Genomic DNA, 27,735 nt, shown 5'->3' on the forward strand with positions numbered 1-27,735 from the left:
AGTGGGGGGGGGGGGGGGATACTACCTGAGTATGTGTTACTGTGTAGTGGGGGGGGTACTACCTGAGTATGTGTCTCTGTGTAGTGGGGGGGGATACTACCTGAGTATGTGTCTCTGTGTAGGGGGGGGGGGGGATACTACCTGAGTATGTGTCTCTGTGTAGTGGGGGGGGGGGGATACTACCTGAGTATGTGTCTCTGTGTAGTGGGGGGGGGGTACTACCTGAGTATGTGTCTCTGTGTAGTGGGGGGGGGGTACTACCTGAGTATGTGTTACTGTGTAGGGTGGGGGGGGGGGGGTACTACCTGAGTATGGCTGTACGTTAACTCCCCACTTGTCACCGTCCAGTCCGTAGGCCTCCAGAGCTCTCCTCTGACACAGACGCTCCAACTCATCAACATGTTCTGTACCGCCGTAGTACCTACACACACACACACACACACACACACGAGGTGGACACGAGGGTTATATATCCCTGAGAGAATGGGTTTAGTTGTGGAGCCAGAGATCTCCAGGGTTATCTATCCCTGAGAGAATGGGTTTGGTTGTGGAGACCAGAGATCTCCAGGGTTATCTAATGGGTTTGGTTGTGGCGACCAGAGAGATCTGGGTGAGAACACACACACACACACACCGCAACACACAACATATTGTTGAGATGCATGTTTCCATGTCTGTCTCTGTGTGTGTGTGTCTCTGTGTGTGTTTGTGTGTGTGTGTGTGTGTTCTCACCCAGATCTCTCTGGTCTCCACAACCAAACCCATTCTCTCAGGGATATAGATAACCCTGGAGATCTCTGGTCTCCACAACCAAACCCATTCTCTCAGGGATATAGATAACCCTGGAGATCTCTGGTCTCCACAACCAAACCCATTCTCTCAGGGATAGAGATAACCCTGGAGATCTCTGGTCTCCACAACCAAACTCATTCTCTCAGGGATATAGATAACCCTGGAGATCTCTGGTCTCCACAACCAAACTCATTCTCTCAGGGATAGATAACCCTGGAGATCTCTGGTCTCCACAACCAAACCCATTCTCTCAGGGATAGATAACCCTGGAGATCTCTGGCTCCACAACTAAACCCATTCTCTCAGGGATAGAGATAACCCTAGATATTCTGGTGTCTATACTCTAGCCACCTAAAGCCATATAGTCTATACTCTAACCACCTAAAGCCATATAGTCTATACTCTAACCACCTGACTAAAGCCATATAGTCTCCTCCCAGTTAGATATTCTGGTGTCTATACTCTAACCACCTAAAGCCATATAGTCTATACTCTAACCACATGAAGCCATATAGTCTATACTCTAACCACCTAAAGCCATATAGTCTATACCCTAACCACCTAAAGCCAAATAGTCTATACTCTAACCACCTAAAGCCATATAGTCTATACTCTAACCACCTAAAGCCATATAGTCTTTAATCTAACCACCTAAAGCCATATAGTCTATACTCTAACCACCTAAAGCCATATAGTCTCCTCCCAGTTAGATATTCTGGTGTCTATACTCTAACCACCTAAAGCCATATAATCTATACTCTAACCACCTGACTAAAGCCATATAGTCTCCTCCCAGTTAGATATTCTGGTGTCTATACTCTAACCACCTAAAGCCATATAGTCTATACTCTAACCACATGAAGCCATATAGTCTATACTCTAACCACCTAAAGCCATATAGTCTATACCCTAACCACCTAAAGCCAAATAGTCTATACTCTAACCACCTAAAGCCATATAGTCTATACTCTAACCACCTAAAGCCATATAGTCTATACTCTAACCACCTAAAGCCATATAGTCTTTAATCTAACCACCTAAAGCCATATAGTCTATACTCTAACCACCTAAAGCCATATAGTCTATACTCTAACCACCTAAAGCCATATAGTCTATACTCTAACCACCTAAAGCCATATAGTCTCCTCCCAGTTAGATATTCTGGTGTCTATACTCTAACCACCTGACTAAAGCCATATAGTCTATACTCTAACCACCTAAAGCCATATAGTCTATACTCTAACCACCTAAAGCCATATAGTCTCCTCCCAGTTAGATATTCTGGTGTCTATACTCTAACCACCTAAAGCCATATAGTCTCCTCCCAGTTAGATATTCTGGTGTCTATACTCTAACCACCTAAAGCCTAAACTTTTGCTACAGAATGAGATTGCTTTTCTTACCTCTGTCCAGGATACCCCTCTGAGTACTTGTTGTTCATACAGGAGCCCAGGGCTTCTAGAACAGCTCTGGAGGTGAAGTTCTCTGATGCGATCAGCTCCAGGCCGAAGGTCTGACGGTGCTTCTCTCTCTTGATGATGGAGAACACCTAGATAATACACACAATACACCGATTCATTATAATACACCTAGACAATACACCGATTCATTATAATACACCTAGACAATACACCGATTCATTATAATACACACAATTCACAGATTCATTATAATACACCTAGACAATACACCGATCCATTATAATACACACAATTCACAGATTCATTATAATACACCGATTCATTATAATACACACAATTCACAGATTCATTATAATACACCTAGACAATACACCGATCCATTATAATACACACAATTCACAGATTCATTACAATACACCTAGACAATACACCGATCCATTATAATACACACAATTCACAGATTCATTACAATACACCGATCCATTATAATACACCTAGACAATACACTGATTCATTATAATACACCTAGACAATACACTGATTCATTATAATACACCGATTCATTATAATACACACAATACACGGTTTCATTACAATACACACCTAACACAACCCAGCCTGTAGTTACCTGGCCTTAACCCAGCCTGTAGTTACCTGGCCTTAACCCAGCCTGTAGTTAACTGGCCTTAACCCAGCCTGTAGTTAACTGGCCTTAACCCAGCCTGTAGTTAACTGGCCTTAACCCAGCCTGTAGTTAACTGGCCTTAACCCAGCCTGTAGTTAACTGGCCTTAACCCAGCCTGTAGTTAACTGGCCTTAACCCAGCCTGTAGTTAACTGGCCTTAACCCAGCCTGTAGTTACCTGGCCTTAACCCAGCCTGTAGTTACCTGGCCTTAACCCAGCCTGTAGTTACCTGGCCTTAACCCAGCCTGTTACCTGGCCTTAACCCAGCCTGTAGTTACCTGGCCTTAACCCAGCCTGTAGTTACCTGGCCTTAACCCAGCCTGTAGTTACCTGGCCTTAACCCAGCCTGTAGTTACCTGGCCTTAACCCAGCCTGTAGTTACCTGGCCTTAACCCAGCCTGTAGTTACCTGGCCTTAACCCAGCCTGTAGTTACCTGGCCTTAACCCAGCCTGTAGTTACCTGGCCTTAACCCAGCCTGTAGTTACCTGGCCTTAACCCAGCCTGTAGTTACCTGGCCTTAACCCAGCCTGTAGTACCTGGCCTTAACCCAGCCTGCAGTACCTGGCTTTAACCCAGCCTGTAGTACCTGGCCTGTAGTTACCTGGCCTGTAGTTACCTGGCCTGTAGTTACCTGGCCTGTAGTTACCTGGCCTTAACCCAGCCTGTAGTTACCTGGCCTGTAGTTACCTGGCCTTAACCCAGCCTGTAGTTACCTGGCCTTAACCCAGCCTGTAGTTACCTGGCCTGTAGTTACCTGGCCTGTAGTTACCTGGCCTGTAGTTACCTGGCCTGTAGTTACCTGGCCTTAACCCAGCCTGTAGTTACCTGGCCTGTAGTTACCTGGCCTTAACCCAGCCTGTAGTTACCTGGCCTGTAGTATCTGGCTGAAACACATTGCCCTTTAGATGTATACAGTGCCTTGCGAAAGTATTCGGCCCCCTTGAACTTTGCGACCTTTTGCCACATTTCAGGCTTCAAACATAAAGATATAAAACTGTATTTTTTTGTGAAGAATCAACAACAAGTGGGACACAATCATGAAGTGGAACGACATTTATTGGATATTTCAAACTTTTTTAACAAATCAAAAACTGAAAAATTGGGCGTGCAAAATTATTCAGCCCCCTTAAGTTAATACTTTGTAGCGCCACCTTTTGCTGCGATTACAGCTGTAAGTCGCTTGGGGTATGTCTCTATCAGTTTTGCACATCGAGAGACTGAAATTTTTTCCCATTCCTCCTTGCAAAACAGCTCGAGCTCAGTGAGGTTGGATGGAGAGCATTTGTGAACAGCAGTTTTCAGTTCTTTCCACAGATTCTCGATTGGATTCAGGTCTGGACTTTGACTTGGCCATTCTAACACCTGGATATGTTTATTTTTGAACCATTCCATTGTAGATTTTGCTTTATGTTTTGGATCATTGTCTTGTTGGAAGACAAATCTCCGTCCCAGTCTCAGGTCTTTTGCAGACTCCATCAGGTTTTCTTCCAGAATGGTCCTGTATTTGGCTCCATCCATCTTCCCATCAATTTTAACCATCTTCCCTGTCCCTGCTGAAGAAAAGCAGGCCCAAACCATGATGCTGCCACCACCATGTTTGACAGTGGGGATGGTGTGTTCAGGGTGATGAGCTGTGTTGCTTTTACGCCAAACATAACGTTTTGCATTGTTGCCAAAAAAGTTCAATTTTGGTTTCATCTGACCAGAGCACCTTCTTCCACATGTTTAGTGTGTCTCCCAGGTGGCTTGTGGCAAACTTTAAACAACACTTTTTATGGATATCTTTAAGAAATGGCTTTCTTCTTGCCACTCTTCCATAAAGGCCAGATTTGTGCAATATACGACTGATTGTTGTCCTATGGACAGAGTCTCCCACCTCAGCTGTAGATCTCTGCAGTTCATCCAGAGTGATCATGGGCCTCTTGGCTGCATCTCTGATCAGTCTTCTCCTTGTATGAGCTGAAAGTTTAGAGGGACGGCCAGGTCTTGGTAGAATTGCAGTGGTCTGATACTCCTTCCATTTCAATATTATCGCTTGCACGGTGCTCCTTGGGATGTTTAAAGCTTGGGAAATCTTGTTGTATCCAAATCCGGCTTTAAACTTCTTCACAACAGTATCTCGGACCTGCCTGGTGTGTTCCTTGTTCTTCATGATGCTCTCTGCGCTTTTGACGGACCTCTGAGACTATCACAGTGCAGGTGCATTTATACGGAGACTTGATTACACACAGGTGGATTGTATTTATCATCATTAGTCATTTAGGTCAACATTGGATCATTCAGAGATCCTCACTGAACTTCTGGAGAGAGTTTGCTGCACTGAAAGTAAAGGGGCTGAATAATTTTGCAAGCCCAATCTTTCAGTTTTTGATTTGTTAAAAAAGTTTGAAATATCCAATAAATGTCGTTCCACTTCATGATTGTGTCCCACTTGTTGTTGATTCTTCACAAAAAAATACAGTTTTATATCTTTATGTTTGAAGCCTGAAATGTGGCAAAAGGTCGCAAAGTTCAAGGGGGCCGAATACTTTCGCAAGGCACTGTATTAACCCAGCCTGGCTGAAACACATTGCCCTTTAGATGTATATTAACCTAGCCTGTAGTACCCAGCCTGTAGTTACCTGGCCTGTAGTTACCTGGCCTGTAGTACCCAGCCTGTAGTTACCTGGCCTGTAGTACCCAGCCTGTAGTTACCTGGCCTGTAGTTACCTGGCCTGTAGTACCCAGCCTGTAGTTACCTGGCCTGTAGTTACCTGGCCTTAACCCAGCCTGTAGTTACCTGGCCTGTAGTACCTGGCCTGTAGTTACCTGGCCTGTAGTACCTAGCCTGTAGTACCCAGCCTGTAGTTACCTGGCCTGTAGTTACCTGGCCTTAACCCAGCCTGTAGTACCTGGCCTGTAGTTACCTGGCCTGTAGTTACCTGGCCTGAACCCAGCCTGTAGTTACCTGGCCTGTAGTACCTGGCCTGTAGTTACCTGGCCTGTAGTACCTGGCCTGTAGTACCTGGCCTGTAGTTACCTGGCCTGTAGTTACCTGACCTGTAGTACCTGGCCTGAACCCAGCCTGTAGTTACCTGGCCTTAACCCAGCCTGTAGTTACCTGGCCTGTAGTTACCTGGCCTTAACCCAGCCTGTAGTCCCTGGCTGAAACACATTGCCCTTTAGATGTATATTAACCCAGCCTGTAGTACCTGGCCTGTAGTTACCTGGCCTGTAGTACCTGGCCTGTAGTTACCTGGCCTGTAGTACCTGGCCTGTAGTTACCTGGCCTGTAGTACCTGGCCTGAACCCAGCCTGTAGTCCCTGGCTGAAACACATTGCCCTTTAGATGTATATTAACCCAGCCTGTAGTTACCTGGCCTGTAGTTACCTGGCCTGTAGTTACCTGGCCTGTAGTTACCTGGCCTGTAGTTACCTGGCCTGTAGTTACCTGGCCTGTAGTCCCTGGCTGAAACACATTGCCCTTTAGATTCGGTACGAGGAAACGTAAAAGCGACGTCATCAACAGCAGCGAGTCAGTTTAGGTAGAAACACCATCGGAGGGAAAATGTGCATATTTTATCACCATGTGGATTCTAGAATATAGAAACCAGGCTTAGACACACAGCCTTATAGACACTCTCACCAGGAACCAATCAGATCCCTTCGTCAACAACGCTCACATTTCAAAAGGTCATTTCTGATTGAGCTCACAGTGTTTACTGTGATTGCGGGGCTCCGCGAAAATGGCCTTTTGGAAGACGCATTGTCGACAAAGGGCGATCGGTTTCAATCCCGGCCTCTCTCACACACACACACACACACACACACACACACACACACACACACACACACACACACACACACACACACACACACACACACACACACACACACACACACACACACCCTGTGTGACGTACCTCAGAGTCGTTGGAGCTGAGTGGCTCCTGCATCATCTTGTTGTGAGACTCCCACACGTCCTTACTGACATGGTGACTGGTACCGTTGCTATGAGACATGACGACTGGTACTGATCTACAGACACAGACAGGACAGACAGTTAGTTAGTTAGTTAGTTAGTTAAGCTATGAGACATGACGACTGGTACTGATCTACAGACACAGACAAGACAGACAGTTAGTTAGTTAGTTAAGCTGTGAGACATGACGACTGGTACTGATCTACAGACACAGACAAGACAGACAGTTAGTTAGTTAGTTAAGCTGTGAGACATGACGACTGGTACTGATCTACAGACACAGACAAGACAGACAGTTAGTTAGTTAGTTAAGCTGTGAGACATGACGACTGGTACTGATCTACAGACACAGACAAGACAGACAGTTAGTTAGTTAGTTAAGCTATGAGACATGACAGACAGTTAGTTAGTTAGTTAGTTAGTTAAGCTATAAGACATGACAGACAGACAGTTAGTTAGTTAGTTAAGCTGTGAGACATGACAGACAGACAGTTAGTTAGTTAGTTAAGCTATGAGACATGACAGACAGTTAGTTAGTTAAGCTATGAGACATGACAGACAGTTAGTTAGTTAGTTAGTTAAGCTGTGCCAAATAAGATTCAACAGTATCTTTTGTCAACCCCTCTAAATATCAGTTGTTGGGAAAATATAGTATTCAGGGCTATATTTAGTCAGGTCATCTGGTATTCAGGACTATATTTAGTCAGGTTATCTGGTATTCAGGACTATATTTAGTCAGGTCATCTGGTATTCAGGACTATATTTAGTCAGGTCATCTGGTATTCAGGGCTATATTTAGTCAGGTCATCTGGTATTCAGGCCTATATTTAGTCAGGTCATCTGGTATTCAGGACTATATTTAGTCAGGTCATCTGGTATTCAGGACTATATTTAGTCAGGTCATCTGGTATTCAGGGCTATATTTAGTCAGGTCATCTGGTATTCAGGGCTATATTTAGTCAGGTCATCTGGTATTCAGGCCTATATTTAGTCAGGTCATCTGGTATTCAGGACTATATTTAGTCAGGTCATCTGGTATTCAGGACTATATTTATTCAGGTCATCTGGTATTTAGGGCTATATTTAGTCAGGTGATCTGGTATTCAGGGCTATATTTAGTCAGGTTATCTGGTATTCAGGGCTATATTTAGTCAGGTTATCTGGTATTCAGGGCTATATTTAGTCAGGTCATCTGGTATTCAGGCCTATATTTAGTCAGGTCATCTGGTATTCAGGACTATATTTAGTCAGGTCATCTGGTATTCAGGCCTATATTTAGTCAGGTCATCTGGTATTCAGGCCTATATTTAGTCAGGTTATCACAGGAACAGCCATGTTTAAACCAACAGAACTATATTTAGTCAGGTCATCTGGTATTCAGGGCTATATTTAGTCAGGTTATCTGGTATTCAGGGCTATATTTAGTCAGGTCATCTGGTATTCAGGACTATATTTAGTCAGGTCATCTGGTATTCAGGACTATATTTAGTCAGGTCATCTGGTATTCAGGGCTATATTTAGTCAGGTCATCTGGTATTCAGGACTATATTTAGTCAGGTCATCTGGTATTCAGGGCTATATTTAGTCAGGTCATCTGGTATTCAGGACTATATTTAGTCAGGTCATCTGGTATTCAGGACTATATTTAGTCAGGTCATCTGGTATTCAGGGCTATATTTAGTCAGGTCATCTGGTATTCAGGGCTATATTTAGTCAGGTCATCTGGTATTCAGGGCTATATTTAGTCAGGTCATCTGGTATTCAGGGCTATATTTAGTCAGGTCATCTGGTATTCAGGACTATATTTAGTCAGGTCATCTGGTATTCAGGGCTATATTTAGTAAGGTCATCTGGTATTCAGGACTATATTTAGTCAGGTTATCTGGTATTCAGGACTATATTTAGTCAGGTCATCTGGTATTCAGGACTATATTTAGTCAGGTCATCTGGTATTCAGGACTATATTTAGTCGGGTTATCTGGTATTCAGGACTATATTTAGTCAGGTTATCACTGGAACAGCCATGTTTAAACCAACAGGGCTATATTTAGTCAAGTTATCTGGTATTCAGGACTATATTTAGTCAGGTTATCTGGTATTCAGGGCTATATTTAGTCAGGTCATCTGGTATTCAGGACTATATTTAGTCAGGTTCTGGTATTCAGGGCTATATTTAGTCAGCTCATCTGGTATTCAGGGCTATATTTAGTCAGGTCATCTGGTATTCAGGACTATATTTAGTCAGGTTATCTGGTATTCAGGACTATATTTAGTCAGGTTATCACAGGAACAGCCATGTTTAAACCAACAGGACTATATTTAGTCCGGTTATCTGGTATTCAGGGCTATATTTAGTCAGGTTATCTGGTATTCAGGACTATATTTAGTCAGGTTATCACAGGAACAGCCATGTTTAAACCAACAGGACTATATTTAGTCAGGTTATCTGGTATTCAGGGCTATATTTAGTCAGGTTATCACTGGAACAGCCATGTTTAAACCAACAGGGCTATATTTAGTCAGGTTATCTGGTATTCAGGGCTATATTTAGTCAGGTTATCACTGGAACAGCCATGTTTAAACCAACAGGGCTATATTTAGTCAGGTTATCTGGTATTCAGGACTATATTTAGTCAGGTCATCTGGTATTCAGGACTATATTTAGTCAGGTTATCTGGTATTCAGGACTATATTTAGTCAGGTCATCTGGTATTCAGGACTATATTTAGTCAGGTTATCACAGGAACAGCCATGTTTAAACCAACAGGGCTATATTTAGTCAAGTTATCTGGTATTCAGGACTATATTTAGTCAGGTTATCACTGGAACAGCCATGTTTAAACCAACAGGACTATATTCAGTCAGGTTATCTGGTATTCAGGACTATATTTAGTCAGGTCATCTGGTATTCAGGACTATATTTAGTCAGGTCATCTGGTATTCAGGGCTATATTTAGTCAGGTCATCTGGTATTCAGGGCTATATTTAGTCAGGTCATCTGGTATTCAGGACTATATTTAGTCAGGTCACCTGGTATTCAGGACTATATTTAGTCAGGTTATCACAGGAACAGCCATGTTTAAACCAACAGGGCTATATTTAGTCAAGTTATCTGGTATTCAGGACTATATTTAGTCAGGTTATCTGGTATTCAGGGCTATATTTAGTCAGGTCATCTGGTATTCAGGGCTATATTTAGTCAGGTCATCTGGTATTCAGGACTATATTTAGTCGGGTTATCTGGTATTCAGGACTATATTTAGTCAGGTTATCACTGGAACAGCCATGTTTAAACCAACAGGACTATATTTAGTCAGGTTATCTGGTATTCAGGACTATATTTAGTCAGGTCATCTGGTATTCAGGACTATATTTAGTCAGGTCATCTGGTATTCAGGACTATATTTAGTCAGGTCATCTGGTATTCAGGACTATATTTAGTCAGGTCATCTGGTATTCAGGGCTATATTTAGTCAGGTTATCCGGTATTCAGGGCTATATTTAGTCAGGTCATCTGGTATTCAGGGCTATATTTAGTCAGGTCATCTGGTATTCAGGGCTATATTTAGTCAGGTCATCTGGTATTCAGGGCTATATTTAGTCAGGTCATCTGGTATTCAGGGCTATATTTAGTCAGGTCATCTGGTATTCAGGGCTATATTTAGTCAGGTCATCTGGTATTCAGGGCTATATTTAGTCAGGTCATCTGGTATTCAGGACTATATTTAGTCAGGTCATCTGGTATTCAGGACTATATTTAGTCAGGTCATCTGGTATTCAGGGCTATATTTAGTCAGGTTATCACTGGAACAGTGTGTAGGGAATAGGGTGCCATTTGGTATGGTCCTGGTGGAAATAGTGCACTATGTAGGGAATAGGGTGCCATTTGGTATGGTTCTGGTGGAAGTAGTGCACTATGTAGGGAATAGGGTGCCACCCCTGTCACTGCCACTCTGTGTCTGATGCAACAGCAGCTGGACTCATGACTTCTGTTATCTTGTTTGTCCAATTTAAAGAGGCCAGCCACCGTCAGCTAACTAACCTCGCTAGATAAAGTCACCCATTCTGTGTTGTAGCGTGTAAAGCAGGGGGTTCTTTAACCTTTTCAGCCTGGGATCCAAATTAGAAATTCTGTTTTCCTGGGACCCCAGCTTAGTAAAATATGCAACTATACATAAATATCGGTACATTGCCGTTTATGCCTAAAACAAATAACAATGACATTAAATATACATATAAATATCTATTCATGTTTATTTTCCCCATTAAAAACACTCTTACACATCTGTCTAGGTTGGAACTGTTGCTGTTAAAATACATGTGTTTTATTCTGACCTGGAATACACTGATTGAACACACGACACATCTGTAGACCAGAAAACACTCAGTCAGGCAGGAGACCACTTCCTGTTGTAGACAAACAACCCAGAACTGTACATAAATATCGCTACATTTCATTTCTGGCCTCTGTTTTTAACAACACTGAGGTGATGCTCAGCCTGGAGACGGTTCCTGTACTTGTTTAAGTATGTCAGAGTTGAGAACCCTGACTGACATAGGAATGCCAAACTGGACCAGAACATCTCCTGCTTTCTCAGTCAGGAGACCACTTCCTGTTGTAGATGAAAAACCCAGAACTGTGTGAGTGGGTTCTCAGTCAGGCAGGAGACCACTTCCTGTTTGTAGATGAAAAACCCAGAACTGTGTGAGTGGGTTCTCAGTCAGGCAGGAGACCACTTCCTGTTTGTAGATGAACAACCCAGAACTGTGTGAGTGGGTTCTCAGTCAGGCAGGAGACCACTTCCTGTTTGTAGATGAACAACCCAGAACTGTGTGAGTGGGTTCTCAGTCAGTCAGGAGACCACTTCCTGTTTGTAGATGAACAACCCAGAACTGTGTGAGGTGGGTTCTCAGTCAGGCAGGAGACCACTTCCTGTTTGTAGATGAACAACCCAGAACTGTGTGAGTGGGTTCTCAGTCAGGAGACCACTTCCTGTTTGTAGATGAAAAACCCAGAACTGTGTGAGTGGGTTCTCAGTCAGGCAGGAGACCACTTCCTGTTTGTAGATGAACAACCCAGAACTGTGTGAGTGGGTTCTCAGTCAGTCAGGAGACCACTTCCTGTTTGTAGATGAACAACCCAGAACTGTGTGAGTGGGTTCTCAGTCAGGAGACCACTTCCTGTTTGTAGATGAACAACCCAGAACTGTGTGAGTGGGTTCTCAGTCAGGAGACCACTTCCTGATGAACAACCCAGAACTGTGTGAGTGGGTTCTCACTCAGTCAGGAAACCACTTCCTGATGAACAACCCAGAACTGTGTGAGTGGGTTCTCACTCAGTCAGGAAACCACTTCCTGATGAACAACCCAGAACTGTGTGAGGTGGGTTCTCAGTCAGGCAGGAGACCACTTCCTGTTTGTAGATGAACAACCCAGAACTGTGTGAGTGGGTTCTCAGTCAGGAGACCACTTCCTGTTGTAGATGAAAAACCCAGAACTGTGTGAGTGGGTTCTCAGTCAGGAGACCACTTCCTGTTTGTAGATGAACAACCCAGAACTGTGTGAGTGGGTTCTCAGTCAGGAGACCACTTCCTGTTGTAGATGAAAAACCCAGAACTGTGTGAGTGGGTTCTCAGTCAGGCAGGAGACCACTTCCTGTTGTAGATGAACAAACCCATTCTCTCAGGGATAGATAACCCTGGAGATCTCTCTGGTCTCCACAACCAAACCTATTCTCTCACGGATAGATAACCCTGGAGATCTCTCAAACTTCCTGTTTGCCTCAAAAAGCATCTTGCTTCAATCAGTTTATTCCAGTTCAGAATAACAATTATTATTGTATTTTAACAGCAACAGTTCCAACCTAGACTAGTTTTCAACAGTCATTTCTACAGTCAGATGTACAGTAGGCCTGATCATATTCCATCTGTTCTGTTACTAAGGGTTGAACTACCAGTAGCTTGCTTTGGTGAATGTTAGATATTATCTGTGTACAAGACCAGGGGATTTGTTAGAAAGAGGAAGTCACATCTACTGAGAGAGTTAGTTAATTAGTCCCTTATTTCTGCTGATCATCAACTGTTAGAAAATGACAACAATGTCTTGCTAGTTGACTGACTGGTCCAAAGTCGAAGCCCAGTTTCCTGAATCATTCTGTCCTGTTCTGAAATAACTCTCTGGGTTTACCATCATGATGTGGATGTTTGATCAGGACGTGTCATTTTATTAAATGTGTTCGTTATCAGAGACTCATTACTAAGCACTTCCACACACAAAACACGTTGTGGACGCTCCTCATACGTTTGTATGAAAGGGAGAAACTCTGGGCGCTCCTCATACGTTTGTATGAAAGAGAGAAACTCATGGCTGTATTTGGGTTTCATGACAATTGAGCTCAGTGAGAACTTGTGGTTAACATGAGTCCATTAGATGAGAACTTGTGGTTAACATGAGTCCATTAGATGAGAACTTGTGGTTAACATGAGTCCATTAGATGAGAACTTGTGGTTAACATGAGTCCATTAGATGAGAACTTGTGGTTAACATGAGTCCATTAGATGAGAACTTGTGGTTAACATGAGTCCATTTGATGAGAACTTGTGGTTAACATGAGTCCATTAGATGAGAACTTGTGGTTAACATGAGTCCATTAGATGAGAACTTGTGGTTAACACGAGTCCATTAGATGAGAACTTGTGGTTAACATGAGTCCATTAGATGAGAACTTGTGGTTAACATGAGTCCATTAGATGAGAACTTGTGGTTAACATGAGTCGTGTGTTGAACCACAGCGATGCGCCGTGTGTTGCGGAATGAGCTTCAACAAAACTGCAGAATAAAATTATCTGGTAAAACCATGAAGTACACCAGTAACTCCCACATGAGCAGCTGCCAAACTGAGCAGAGAGCGATGATGAAAGCAGAGAGCGATGATGAAAGCAGAGAGCGATGATGAAAGCAGAGAGCGATGATGAAAGCAGAGAGCGATGATGAAAGCAGAGAGCGATGATGAAAGCAGAGAGCGATGATGAAAGCAGAGAGCGATGATGAAAGCAGAGAGCGATGATGAAAGCAGAGAGCGATGATGAAAGCAGAGAGCGATGATGACAGCAGAGAGCGATGATGAAAGCAGAGAGCGATGATGACAGCAGAGAGCGATGATGAAAGCAGAGAGCGATGATGACAGCAGAGAGCGATGATGAAAGCAGAGAGCGATGATGAAAGCAGAGAGCGATGAACTAATCTATCCCTGTAATTCATGAAATAATTATAACACGTTACGACACACCATTTAACAGGACCGACCCATACTGTAAGAAAGGCTGGGCTGTAAAGGGTTATAGGGTCCGTGTTAGGTTATAGGGTCCGTGTTAGGGTTAAGGGTCCGTGTTAGGTTATAGGGTCCGTGTTAGGTTATAGGGTCCGTGTTAGGGTTAAGGGTCCGTGTTAGGGTTCAGGGTCCGTGTTAGGGTTCAGGGTCCGTGTTAGGGTTCAGGGTCCGTGTTAGGGTTCAGGGTCCGTGTTAGGGTTCAGGGTCCGTGTTAGGGTTCAGGGTCCGTGTTAGGTTATAGGGTCCGTGTTAGGTTATAGGGTCCGTGTTAGGGTTCAGGGTCCGTGTTAGGGTTCAGGGTCCGTGTTAGGGTTCAGGGTCCGTGTTAGGGTTCAGGGTCCGTGTTAGGGTTCAGGGTCCGTGTTAGGTTATAGGGTCCGTGTTAGGGTTCAGGGTCCGTGTTAGGTTATAGGGTCCGTGTTAGGGTTCAGGGTCCGTGTTAGGGTTCAGGGTCCGTGTTAGGTTATAGGGTCCGTGTTAGGTTATAGGGTCCGTGTTAGGTTATAGGGTCCGTGTTAGGTTATAGGGTCCGTGTTAGGTTATAGGGTCCGTGTTAGGTTATAGGGTCCGTGTTAGGGTTCAGGGTCCGTGTTAGGGTTCAGGGTCCGTGTTAGGGTTCAGGGTCCGTGTTAGGGTTCAGGGTCCGTGTTAGGGTTCAGGGTCCGTGTTAGGGTTCAGGGTCCGTGTTAGGGTTCAGGGTCCGTGTTAGGGTTCAGGGTCCGTGTTAGGGTTAAGGGTCCGTGTTAGGGTTAAGGGTCCGTGTTAGGGTTAAGGGTCCGTGTTAGGGTTCAGGGTCCGTGTTAGGTTATAGGGTCCGTGTTAGGGTTCAGGGTCCGTGTTAGGGTTCAGGGTCCGTGTTAGGGTTCAGGGTCCGTGTTAGGGTTCAGGGTCCGTGTTAGGGTTCAGGGTCCGTGTTAGGGTTCAGGGTCCGTGTTAGGGTTCAGGGTCCGTGTTAGGTTATAGGGTCCGTGTTAGGTTATAGGGTCCGTGTTAGGTTATAGGGTCCGTGTTAGGTTATAGGGTCCGTGTTAGGGTTCAGGGTCCGTGTTAGGGTTCAGGGTCCGTGTTAGGGTTCAGGGTCCGTGTTAGGGTTCAGGGTCCGTGTTAGGGTTCAGGGTCCGTGTTAGGGTTCAGGGTCCGTGTTAGGTTATAGGGTCCGTGTTAGGTTATAGGGTCCGTGTTAGGTTATAGGGTCCGTGTTAGGGTTCAGGGTCCGTGTTAGGGTTAAGGGTCCGTGTTAGGGTTCAGGGTCCGTGTTAGGGTCATTGTGTCTATCTGTAGGGTAAGGTACGGGTCATTGTGTCTATCTGTAGGGTGAGGTACGAGTCATTGTGTCTATCTGTAGGGTGAGGTACGGGTCATTGTGTCTATCTGTAGGGTGAGGTACGGGTCATTGTGTCTATCTGTAGGGTGAGGTACGGGTCATTGTGTCTATCTGTAGGGTAAGGTTCGGGTCATTGTGTCTATCTGTAGGTACGGGTCATTGTGTCTATCTGTAGGGTAAGGTACGGGTCATTGTGTCTATCTATAGGGTAAGGTACGGGTCAGTCAGAGTAGGACCGTCCCGAGGATCCCGCATAGCACTGACCCTGAAGTCAGCCAGCAGGTTCAGCTGTCTTGTGACATGCGGTCTTACTGTTTCACCACATTTACGATATTACGAGCCGATTTGACTAAATAGAACATTTTTGAGTTAATGCATAATACATTTTTAAAAAAAATAGGACTCACATATTCAAGAAAAAGTTACACTTTGTATCATAGCTAACTTAGCAATGAGTTTCTAGCTAGCCAAAGTGTCAAACGTCACCCCAAAAACCGCACGCTAATCGAGCTATTTTATTTGTGAATAGTGTACAAAAAGCGTAAATATAACAACTAAAGAGTTATTTAGCTGGGTACCCACCGGGTCGCTCGGCTGTGCAGCTGTCACGGTCGGAAATCTGACGTTTGGAGAAAGACAAACATGCAAATTGAGTTTACTAGGAATACAAAGTCCGCGAAACCTATAAACCAATCAGTGTACAGAGAGAAGTGATGTCCACGCCCCCTTTCTCGCTGTTAGCCAATAAAAACACATAACAGAAACATCTGAACTGTCCAATGAAACTGATAGACAGTGATGAAATAATACCGTACTGTACAAATATATTGATTAAAGTGCCTATAAATAGTTGAATTATGAAATTATTATTATGATACAACATGGTACATTCAGAACAGCATTTAAATTGTTGTAGTGATATGATAGATAGTATAGTACCTTAGGTCCCACCCAGTCAAAGACAGACGGTTATAACAGACCAATAGGATCAGTTATAGTATCTTAGGTCCCACCCAGTCAAAGACAGACGGTTATAACAGACCAATTAGGATCAGTTATAGTACCTTAGGTCCCACCCTGTCAAAGACAGACGGTTATAACAGACCAATTAGGATCAGTTATAGTACCTTAGGTCCCACCCTGTCAAAGACAGACAGTCATAACATACCAATTAGGATCAGTTATTGTACCTTAGGTCCCACCCTGTCAAAGACAGACAGTCATAACAGACCAATTAGGATCAGTTATAGTACCTTAGGTCCCACCCTGTCAAAGACAGACAGTCATAAGAGACCAATTAGGATCAGTTATTGTACCTTAGGTCCCACCCTGTCAAAGACAGACAGTCATAACAGACCAATTAGGATCAGTTATAGTACCTTAGGTACAGACCCACAGCAGTTATTAATACAGACCCATAACCATTCAGAGGGTGGTAGGCTATAGCAGTTATTAATTCAGACCCATAACCATTCAGATGGTGGTAGACTATAGCAGTTATTAATTCAGACCCATAACCATTCAGATGGTGGTAGACTATAGCAGTTATTAATTCAGACCCATAACCATTCAGATGGTGGTAGACTATAGCAGGTATTAATTCAGACCCATAACCATTCAGATGGTGGTAGACTATAGCTGTTATTAATTCAGACCCATAACCATTCAGATGGTGGTAGACTATAGCAGTTATTAATTCAGACCCAGAACCATTCAGATGCTGGTAGACTATAGCAGTTATTAATTCAGACCCAGAACCATTCAGATGGTGGTAGACTATAGCAGTTATTAATTCAGACCCATAACCATTCAGATGGTGGTAGACTATAGCAGTTATTAATTCAGACCCATAACCATTCAGATGGTGGTAGACTATAGCAGTTATTAATTCAGACCCATAACCATTCAGAGGGTGGTAGGCTATAGCAGTTATTAATTCAGACCCATAACCATTCAGATGGTGGTAGACTATAGCAGTTATTAATTCAGAACCATAACCATTCAGACCCATAACCATTCAGATGGTGGTAGACTATAGCAGTTATTTATTCAGACCCATAACCATTCAGATGGTGGTAGACTATAGCAGTTATTAATTCAGACCCATAACCATTCAGATGGTGGTAGACTATAGCAGTTATTAATTCAGACCCATAACCATTCAGATGGTGGTAGACTATAGCAGTTATTAACTCAGACCCATAACCATTCAGACCCATAACCACTCAGATGGTGGACTAGAAGAGATGTTGTTAGAGACTAGAAGAGATGTTGTTAGAGACTAGAAGAGATGTTGTTAGAGACTAGAAGAGATGTTAGAGAGACTATAGACTAGAAGAGATGTTGTTAGAGACTAGAAGAGATGTTGTTAGAGACCAGAAGAGATATTAGAGAGACTAGAAGAGATGTTAGAGAGACTATAGACTAGAAGATATGTTGTTAGAGACCAGAAGATGTTGTTAGAGACTAGAAGAGATGTTGTTAGAGACTAGAAGAGATGTTGTTAGAGACTAGAAGAGATGTTATTAGAGACTAGAAGAGATGTTGTTAGAGACTAGAAGAGATGTTATTAGAGACTAGAAGAGATGTTAGAGAGACTATAGACTAGAAGAGATGTTGTTAGAGACTAGAAGAGATGTTGTTAGAGACCAGAAGAGATGTTAGAGAGACTATAGACTAGAAGAGATGTTGTTAGAGACCAGAAGAGATGTTGTTAGAGACCAGAGAGTCTGGTTTGTCTCAGAACTCATTCAGACTCTGACTGCAGAGAGGTGTCTGGTTCATGGTCTGATGAGGCAGCCGTGCCATGTGAATTCACATTGACCTCTTGGTGTGATGAGGCAGCCGTGCCATGTGAATTCACATTGACCTCTTGGTGTGATGAGGCAGCCGTGCCATGTGAATTCACATTGACCTCTTGGTCTGATGAGGCAGCCGTGCCATGTGAATTCACATTGACCTCTTGGTCTGATGAGGCAGCCGTGCCCTGTGAATTCACATTGACCTCTTGGTCTGATGAGGCAGCCGTGCCATGTGAATTCACATTGACCTCTTGGTCCCATGGTCAAGACGCTTGGTTTCTCCAACGTGGCAGACCCTGGTTCAGATCCCACCCGTGACATACACACAGACGGCATTATTTAAAACAAGAGAGTTTTAATTGAAATTATAAAAAAAGGTACAAACAAAACAAGATTCATCAGGTTGAAAGCAATGACATGTTCAACAGCAAAAAAATGGCTCCCATCCCACCCTTCCCTCTCCCACAGCCCTCTTCATTGTAAATGAGGTACAATAGCACTTAATAATGACCACCGTGTGTACTAAACAGCTGGAATGGTAACAATAACCTTGCCCAATCACAAAGACACCCCTATACGGGGAGTAGGGAGTAGGGGACTAGAGAGTAGTGGGCTAGAGAGTAGTGGGCTAGAGAGTAGGGGGCTAGAGAGTAGTGGGCTAGAGAGTAGTGGGCTAGAGAGTAGGGGGCTAGAGAGTAGGGGGCTAGAGAGTAGGGGGCTAGAGAGTAGGGGGCTAGAGAGTAGGGGGCTAGAGAGTAGGGGGCTAGAGAGTAGGGGTGTATTTGAGATTAGACACTCCAGGGTAATGAAGCACACAGGTGGAGTAGATGAGCCCTGATGTCCCGTAGAAAATAACTGACGATCCAGAACAGAACAGCCAGGCCAGGCTAGACGATCCCCACAGCAAAACAGCCAGGCGATCCAGACCTGACTAGACGAGCCAGAGTAGAACAGCCAGGCGATGATCCTGACGATTCAGCCGGAGCAGCCTCGGCAGCCACAGTGGGTGCACTCTATAATCCTCCCCTGTAGAGAGAGAGAGACAGAGACAGACAGAAAGAGAGAGACAGACAGACAGACACAGAGAGAGACAGACACAGAGAGAGACAGACACAGAGAGAGACAGACACAGAGAGAGACAGACACAGAGAGAGACAGACACAGAGAGAGACAGACACAGAGAGAGACAGACACAGAGCGAGACAGACACAGAGCGAGACAGACACAGAGCGAGACAGACACAGAGAGACAGACACAGAGCGACAGACACAGAGAGACAGACAGAGAGACAGACAGAGAGAGCGACAGAGGAGACAGAGAAAGACAGACAGACAGAGAAAGACAGACAGACAGAGAAAGACAGACAGACAGAGAAAGACAGACAGACAGAGAGAGAGAGAGAGAGAGAGAGTGACAGAAAGAGACAGCGACAGAGGAGACAGAGAAAGACAGACAGAGACAGAGAGAACGAGACAGAGAGAGAGAGAGACAGAGAGAGGGGTTAACCCACTAGCAACTGAAATAGGGAGGAACAAACATGAATTTGTCCAATAAGGAACCATCGTTTTCGTTGCAAAATGTTTTGCTACGGTGTGCACTAATGAATACACCTCAGGTGTGTGTGAGATATAAAATGACAGTGTACCGATAAGGTATAGTAACGTGTTGTAGTAATATAGTGTAGTAGTATTATAGTATAGTAGTATTATAATGTAGTAGTATTAGAGTGTAGTATTATAGTATTATAGTGTAGTAGTAATATAGTAGTATTATAATGTAGTAGTATTAGAGTGTAGTATTACTATAGTATTATAGTGTAGTAGTAATATAGTATAGTAGTATTATAATGTAGTAGTATTCGAGTGTAGTATTATTGTAGTGTAGTAGTATTATAGTGCAGTAGTATTATAGTGCAGTAGTATTATAGTGCAGTAGTATTATAGTGCAGTATTATTATGGTGTAGTAGTATTATAGTGTAGTAGTACTACAGTGTAGTAGTATTGTGTAGCAGTTTGCTCTTGATGTACAGTGTATTGATATGGTATAGTAGTAGTACTATAGTATTGTGTTGCAGTAGTATTATTGTGTAGTAGTATTGTGTTGCAGTAGTATTATAGTGTAGTAGTACTATAGTATTGTGTTGCAGTACTCACAACCTCCAGTTTGCTCTTGGGAACTATACAGATGTACAGTGTATTGATATGGTATAGTAGTGTAGTAGTACTATAGTATTGTGTAGTAGTACTATAGTATTGTGTAGTAGTACTAGAGTATTGTGTTGCAGTAGTATTATTGTGTAGTAGTATTGTGTTGCAGTAGTATTATAGTGTAGTAGTACTATAGTATTGTGTTGCAGTACTCACCACCTCCTGTTTGCTCTTGGGAACTCTATAGATGTAGTGTATTTATATGGTATAGTAGTGTAGTAGTACTATAGTATTGTGTAGTACTATAATATTGTGTAGTAGTGTAGTAGTACTATAGTACTCACCACCTCAGTAGTATTATAGTGTAGTAGTATTATAGTGTAGTAGTATTGTGTAGTAGTTTGCTCTTGGGAACTCTACAGATGTACAGTGTATTGATATGGTATAGTAGTGTAGTAGTACTATAGTATTGTGTAGTAGTACTATAGTACTCACCACCTCCTGTTTGCTCTTGGGGACTCTACAGATGTAGTGTATTGATATGGTATAGTAGTGTAGTAGTACTATAGTATTGTGTAGTAGTGTAGTAGTACTATAGTACTCACCACCTCCTGTTTGCTCTTGGGAACTCTACAGATGTAGTGTATTGATATGGTATAGTAGTGTAGTAGTACTATAGTACTCACCACCTCTAGTTTGCTCTTGGGAACTCTACAGATGTACAGTGTATTGATATGGTATAGTAGTGTAGTAGTACTATAGTATTGTGTAGTTGTACTCACCACCTCCAGTTTGCTCTTGGGAACTCTACAGATGCAGTTGGTTCCAAAGTTGGTGTCTCGTGTCTGGATGCAGCGAAGGCAGCACAGGTTCTCGTATCCCTGCTTCTTCCACTTAGCGATCAGGTTCTTATCAGCATAACTCTCCTTAATACAGTAGTCATACAGCTCTACACACACACAGACAGACACAGAGACACAGACGGAGACACACACAGAGACACACAGACACACACAGAGACAGAGACACACACAGAGACAGAGACACACACAGAGACAGAGACAGAGACACACACACACACACACACACACACACACAAAGAGCATTATACCTAAAAACCCAACCCAAAAAATAAGCCAGTTTAACATTAACCCTGTCCTGGAGGTCACTACAGGAGCCTGTCCTGGAGGTCACTACAGGAGCCTGTCCTGGAGGTCACTACAGGAGCCTGTCCTGGAGGTCACTGCAGCAGCCTGTCCTGGAGGTCACTGCAGGAGCCTGTCCTGGAGGTCACTGCAGGAGCCTGTCCCGGAGGTCACTGCAGGAGCCTGTCCCGGAGGTCACTGCAGCAGCCTGTCCCGGAGGTCACTACAGCAGCCTGTCCCGGAGGTCACTACAGGAGCCTGTCCCGGAGGTCACTGCAGCAGCCTGTCCCGGAGGTCCCTGCAGGAGCCTGTCCCGGAGGTCACTGCAGGAGCCTGTCCTGGAGGTCACTGCAGGAGCCTGTCCTGGAGGTCACTGCAGGAGCCTGTCCTGGAGGTCACTGCAGGAGCCTGTCCTGGAGGTCACTGCAGGAGCCTGTCCTGGAGGTCACTGCAGGAGCCTGTCCTGGAGGTCACTGCAGGAGCCTGTCCTGGAGGTCACTGCAGCAGCCTGTCCTGGAGGTCACTGCAGCAGCCTGTCCTGGAGGTCACTGCAGGAGCCTGTCCTGGAGGTCACTGCAGGAGCCTGTCCTGGAGGTCACTACAGCAGCCTGTCCTGGAGGTCACTACAGGAGCCTGTCCTGGAGGTCACTGCAGGAGCCTGTCCTGGAGGTCCCTGCAGGAGCCTGTCCTGGAGGTCCCTGCAGGAGCCTGTCCTGGAGGTCCCTGCAGGAGCCTGTCCTGGAGGTCCCTGCAGGAGCCTGTCCTGGAGGTCACTACAGGAGCTCTGCTGACGGCCTTCCTCTTATATAACATCTACCTCTGCTGACGGCCTTCCTCTTATATAACATCTACCTCTGCTGACGGCCTTCCTCTTATATAACATCTACCTCTGCTGATGGCCTTCCTCTTATATAACATCTACCTCTGCTGATGGCCTTCCTCTTATATAACAGTAATATCTACCTCTGCTGACGGCCTTCCTCTAATATAACATCTACCTCTGCTGACGGCCTTCCTCTTATATAACAGTAACATCTACCTCTGCTGATGGCCTTCCTCTTATATAACATCTACCTCTGCTGAAGGCCTTCCTCTTATATAACATCTACCTCTGCTGATGGCCTTCCTCTTATATAACATCTACCTCTGCTGACGGCCTTCCTCTTATATAACAGTAACATCTACCTCTGCTGACGGCCTTCCTCTTATATAACATCTACCTCTGCTGACGGCCTTCCTCTTATATAACATCTACCTCTGCTGACGGCCTTCCTCTTATATAACATCTACCTCTGCTGACGGCCTTCCTCTTATATAACATCTACCTCTGCTGACGGCCTTCCTCTTATATAACATCTACCTCTGCTGACGGCCTTCCTCTTATATAACATCTACCTCTGCTGACGGCCTTCCTCTTATATAACATCTACCTCTGCTGACGGCCTTCCTCTTATATAACATCTACCTCTGCTGACGGCCTTCCTCTAATATAACATCTACCTCTGCTGACGGCCTTCCTCTTATATAACATCTACCTCTGCTGACGGCCTTCCTCTTATATAACATCTACCTCTGCTGAAGGCCTTCCTCTTATATAACAGTAACATCTACCTCTGCTGACGGCCTTCCTCTTATATAACAGTAACATCTACCTCTGCTGAAGGCCTTCCTCTTATATAACATCTACCTCTGCTGACGGCCTTCCTCTTATATAACATCTACCTCTGCTGACGGCCTTCCTCTTATATAACATCTACCTCTGCTGACGGCCTTCCTCTTATATAACATCTACCTCTGCTGACGGCCTTCCTCTAATATAACATCTACCTCTGCTGACGGCCTTCCTCTAATATAACATCTACCTCTGCTGATGGCCTTCCTCTTATATAACATCTACCTCTGCTGACGGCCTTCCTCTTATATAACATCTACCTCTGCTGACGGCCTTCCTCTAATATAACATCTACCTCTGCTGAAGGCCTTCCTCTTATATAACATCTACCTCTGCTGACGGCCTTCTTCTTATATAACATCTACCTCTGCTGAAGGCCTTCCTCTTATATAACATCTACCTCTGCTGACGGCCTTCCTCTTATATAACAGTAACATCTACCTCTGCTGACGGCCTTCCTCTTATATAACAGTAACATCTACCTCTGCTGATGGCCTTCCTCTTATATAACATCTACCTCTGCTGACGGCCTTCCTCTAATACAACAGTAACATCTACCTCTGCTGATGGCCTTCCTCTTATATAACATCTACCTCTGCTGAAGGCCTTCCTCTTATATAACATCTACCTCTGCTGACGGCCTTCCTCTTATATAACAGTAACATCTACCTCTGCTGACGGCCTTCCTCTTATATAACAGTAACATCTACCTCTGCTGATGGCCTTCCTCTTATATAACATCTACCTCTGCTGACGGCCTTCCTCTAATATAACAGTAATATCTACCTCTGCTGATGGCCTTCCTCTTAAATAACATTACCTCTGCTGACGGCCTTCCTCTTATATAACAGTAATATTTACCTCTGCTGACGGCCTTCCTCTTATATAATTGTAATGTCTACCTCTGCTGAAGGCCTTCCTCTAATATAACATCTACCTCTGCTGACGGCCTTCCTCTTATATAACATCTACCTCTGCTGACGGCCTTCCTCTTATATAACATCTACCTCTGCTGACGGCCTTCCTCTTATATAACAGTAATATCTACCTCTGCTGATGGCCTTCCTCTTGTAGAACAAGTCGAAGATATATCTGCTCCTCTGATGATGCAGTCTGAATATCGGCCACAGGGACTCAACCTTCCGCTTTCCCTCGTGAGGCTCCGTCTCGGCTGGAAGGAGACAATCACAGCTCGTCATCAATACAATACAATACAATACAATACAGGAATTATCCAAGATTCACATTATCCAAGATAACCGTTATCCAAGATTCACGTTATCCAAGATAACCGTTATCCAAGATTCACATTATCCAAGATTCACATTATCCAAGATTCACATTATCCAAGATAACCGTTATCCAAGATTCACATTCATACATCACCTTTATATTGTAGCTAGCTAAGTAGCTACTAGCTGGCTGGTTGGTTGCTAAATTAACTATACTGAACAACAATATAAAACGCAACATGTAAAGTCCCCTGTTTCATGACCTGAATTTTTTTTTTAAATCCCAGAAATGTTCCATTAAATTTTTTTTTAAAACTAATCTCTTTCAAATTGTGCACAATTTTGTTTACCTCCCTGTTAGTGAGCATTTCTCCTTTGCCAAGATAATCCATCCACCTGACAGGTGTGGCATATCAAGAAGCTGATTAAAACAGCATGATCATTACACAGGTGCACCTTGCGCTGGGGATAATAAAAGGCCACTCTAAAATGTGCAGTTCTGTCACACAACACAATGCCACAGGTGTCTCAAGTTGAGGGAGCGTGCAATTGGCATGCTGACTGCAGGAATGTCCACCAGAGATGTTGCCAGAAAATTCAATGTTCATTTCTCTACCATAAGCCACCTCCGTCATTTTAGAGAATTTGGCAGTGTGTCCAACCAGCTTAACACCCACAAACCACACCAGCCCAGGTCCTCCACACCCGGCTTCTTAACATGTGGGATCATCTGAGACCAGCCACCCGGAGACATGATGAAACTGTACGTTTGCACAGCTAAAGAATTTCTCCACAAACTGTCAGAAACTGTAATCTGCGTGCCCGTTGCCCTCACCAGGGTCTTGACCTGACTGCAGTTCGGCTTCGTAACCAACTTCAGTGGGCAAATGGTCATCTTCGATGGCCACTGGCACGCTGGAGAATTATGCTCTTCACAGATGAATCCTGGTTTCAACTGTACCGGGCAGATGGCCGACAGCGTGTATGGCATTTTGGGGGCGAGCAGTTTGCTGATGTCAACGTTGTGAACAGAGTGCCCCATGGTGGTTGTGGGGTTATGGTATGGGCAGGCATAAGCTACGTACAACGAACTCAATTGCATTTTATTGATGGCAATTTGAATGCACAGAGATACCCGTGACGAGATCCTGAGGCCCATTGTTGCGCCGTTGATTCGCCACCATCACCTGATGTTTCAGCATGATAATGCACGAATGTCGCAAGGATCTGTACATAATTCCTGGAAGCTGAAAACAGCCCAGTTATTCCATGACCTGCATACTCACCAGACATGTCACCCATTGAGCATGTTTGGGATGCTCTGGATCGATGTGTACGACAGCATGTTCCAGTTCCCGCCAATATCCAGCAACTCCACACAGCCATTGAAGAGGAGTGGGACAACATTCCACAGGCCACAAACGGTGGTCACACCAGATACTGACTGGCCAACAGATGCATATCTGTATCCCCTGTCATGTGAAATCCACAGATTAGGGCCTAAATAATTTATTTCAGTTTAAGGATTTCATTATATATGAACTCAGTAACATTTTTTAAATGTGTTGCATGTTGCGTTTATATTTTTATTCAGTGTAGTTAACTTAGAAGCTACCTATCTAAAGTCAACATTTTGGGGCATGATTTTTGAGGGTATCTGAACAAGAACACACAATAGGAAAAAGGAAACAGACACGAGTAAATAAGTTAACGGCAGACAGCGGTAGGCATCTGGCTGTCACAGCTCGTCATACCATAAAACAGGAATGATCCAAGTCAGATTCATACAACAGCTTGGTAACATAGCTAGCGAAATGAGTACTAGTTGACTGGTTAAATATCCTAAACAAATGTCAACATGGTGGAGACATGATGTTAGCGGAGCCTCGTTTCGTACGGACTTAACTAGCTTAGGTGGCTAACATTATTACCTAGCTAAAATTACCTTCTCTCATTTTTTGGTCTAATTCGTCCAATGTCGGTTCAATCAACTCCCAGCCATCCGGAGGTGGTTTCCTGCTCCTCTTCACTTTCGGCATTGCGTTGAATCAAACAGATTTAGTTAACCAAAAACAACAAAACCTTATTTCCCCCCACGTCCTATTTTTGTGTATTGATTTCGTAGGCCTGCTCACCGTCGCTTCTTATTGACGTCACACCGTAGAAGGGGTCTTTCAGCTCGATCCTCGCACGATATGTACGTCACTCAATTCTATTTCATTCAATTGGGGCTTTTGCCGCGTTCAAAACAACTGGGAACTCGGAAATCTCCGACTTCAGTTCGTTCAAAACAACTGGGAACTCGGGAAACTCCAACTTCATTGCATTCAAAACAACCGGGAGCTCGGAAATCTCCGACTTCAGTGCGTTCAAAACAACCGGGAACTCGGAAATCTCCGACTTCAGTGCGTTCAAAACAACCGGGAACTCGGAAATCTCCGACTTCAGTGCGTTCAAAACAACTACGAGCTCGGGGGAAAAAAGTGTTCGGATGCTCTTGATCGACTTGTACTACAGCATGTTCCAGTTCCCGCCAATATCCAGCAACTTCTCACAGCCATTGAAGAGGAGTTGGATAACATTTCCTGGGCCCCAATCAACAGCCTGATCAACTGTATGCAAAGGAGGTGTCATGCAGCGTGAAGGAAATTGTGGTCACACCAGATACTGACTGGTTCTGATCCACACCAGATACTGACTGGTTCTGATCCACACCAGATACTGACTGGTTTTCTGATCCACACCAGATACTGACTGGTTTTCTGATCCACACCCCTACCTTTCTTTTTAATGTGTGTCTGTGACCGACAGATGCATATCTGTATTCTCAGTCATGTGAAATCCATAGATTACGGCCGAAGGCATTGATTTCCATATATGAACTGTAACTTAGTAAAATCTTTGAAATTGTTGCATGTTGCGTTTTATATTTTTGTTCTGTGTAGTTAAATCATGATTATATTTGACTGATATAATACCATCAACAGGTTAGACGGGTCCATTTATTTATTTGGTTATTTTTCTGACAGAAGGCTGTATCATAAATAACTACTCATTATTTATCTTTACATCAGTCACAGTCAATATACCCACAATGTGTAGAAGACAGAGAAGGCTTAGAGAGGAGGATTTCAGTGTAGAAGACAGACAGGAGATAGAGAGGAGGATTTCAGTGTAGAAGACAGAGAGGAGGATTTCAGTGTAGAAGACAGAGAGGAGGATT

General features: G+C 44.0%; 2 protein-coding genes across 2 annotated transcripts in view; both read right to left on the reverse strand.

The window, feature by feature from the left end:
* The window catches only part of LOC110514494 (serine hydroxymethyltransferase, cytosolic-like), a 95,651-nt gene extending 79,440 nt beyond the window's left edge, over positions 1 to 16,211 (reverse strand). Inside the window, exons 1-4 of the mRNA XM_036972298.1 lie at positions 16,097 to 16,211; positions 6,802 to 6,916; positions 2,196 to 2,341; positions 306 to 421 (exon numbers count right to left, since the gene is read on the reverse strand). Of these exons, the coding sequence (XP_036828193.1) occupies positions 306 to 421; positions 2,196 to 2,341; positions 6,802 to 6,900 (361 nt within the window). The 5' untranslated portion in view covers positions 6,901 to 6,916; positions 16,097 to 16,211. The remainder of the gene's footprint in view (positions 1 to 305; positions 422 to 2,195; positions 2,342 to 6,801; positions 6,917 to 16,096) is intronic.
* A 2,439-nt stretch (positions 16,212 to 18,650) lies between these two features.
* Positions 18,651 to 26,694, reverse strand: LOC110512933 (protein BUD31 homolog). The gene is made up of 4 exons (XM_036972290.1): positions 26,458 to 26,694; positions 24,329 to 24,451; positions 21,246 to 21,412; positions 18,651 to 19,341 (listed from the first exon to the last, which is right to left on the reverse strand). Exons 1-4 carry the CDS (start codon positions 26,549 to 26,551, stop codon positions 19,291 to 19,293), a joined length of 435 nt encoding a protein of 144 aa, XP_036828185.1. The 5' UTR covers positions 26,552 to 26,694; the 3' UTR covers positions 18,651 to 19,290.
* Positions 26,695 to 27,735: the final 1,041 nt, after the last annotated feature.

The sequence above is a fragment of the Oncorhynchus mykiss genome, unplaced genomic scaffold, assembly GCF_013265735.2.
Source record: "Oncorhynchus mykiss isolate Arlee unplaced genomic scaffold, USDA_OmykA_1.1 un_scaffold_130, whole genome shotgun sequence".
Classification (NCBI taxonomy): domain Eukaryota; kingdom Metazoa; phylum Chordata; class Actinopteri; order Salmoniformes; family Salmonidae; genus Oncorhynchus; species Oncorhynchus mykiss.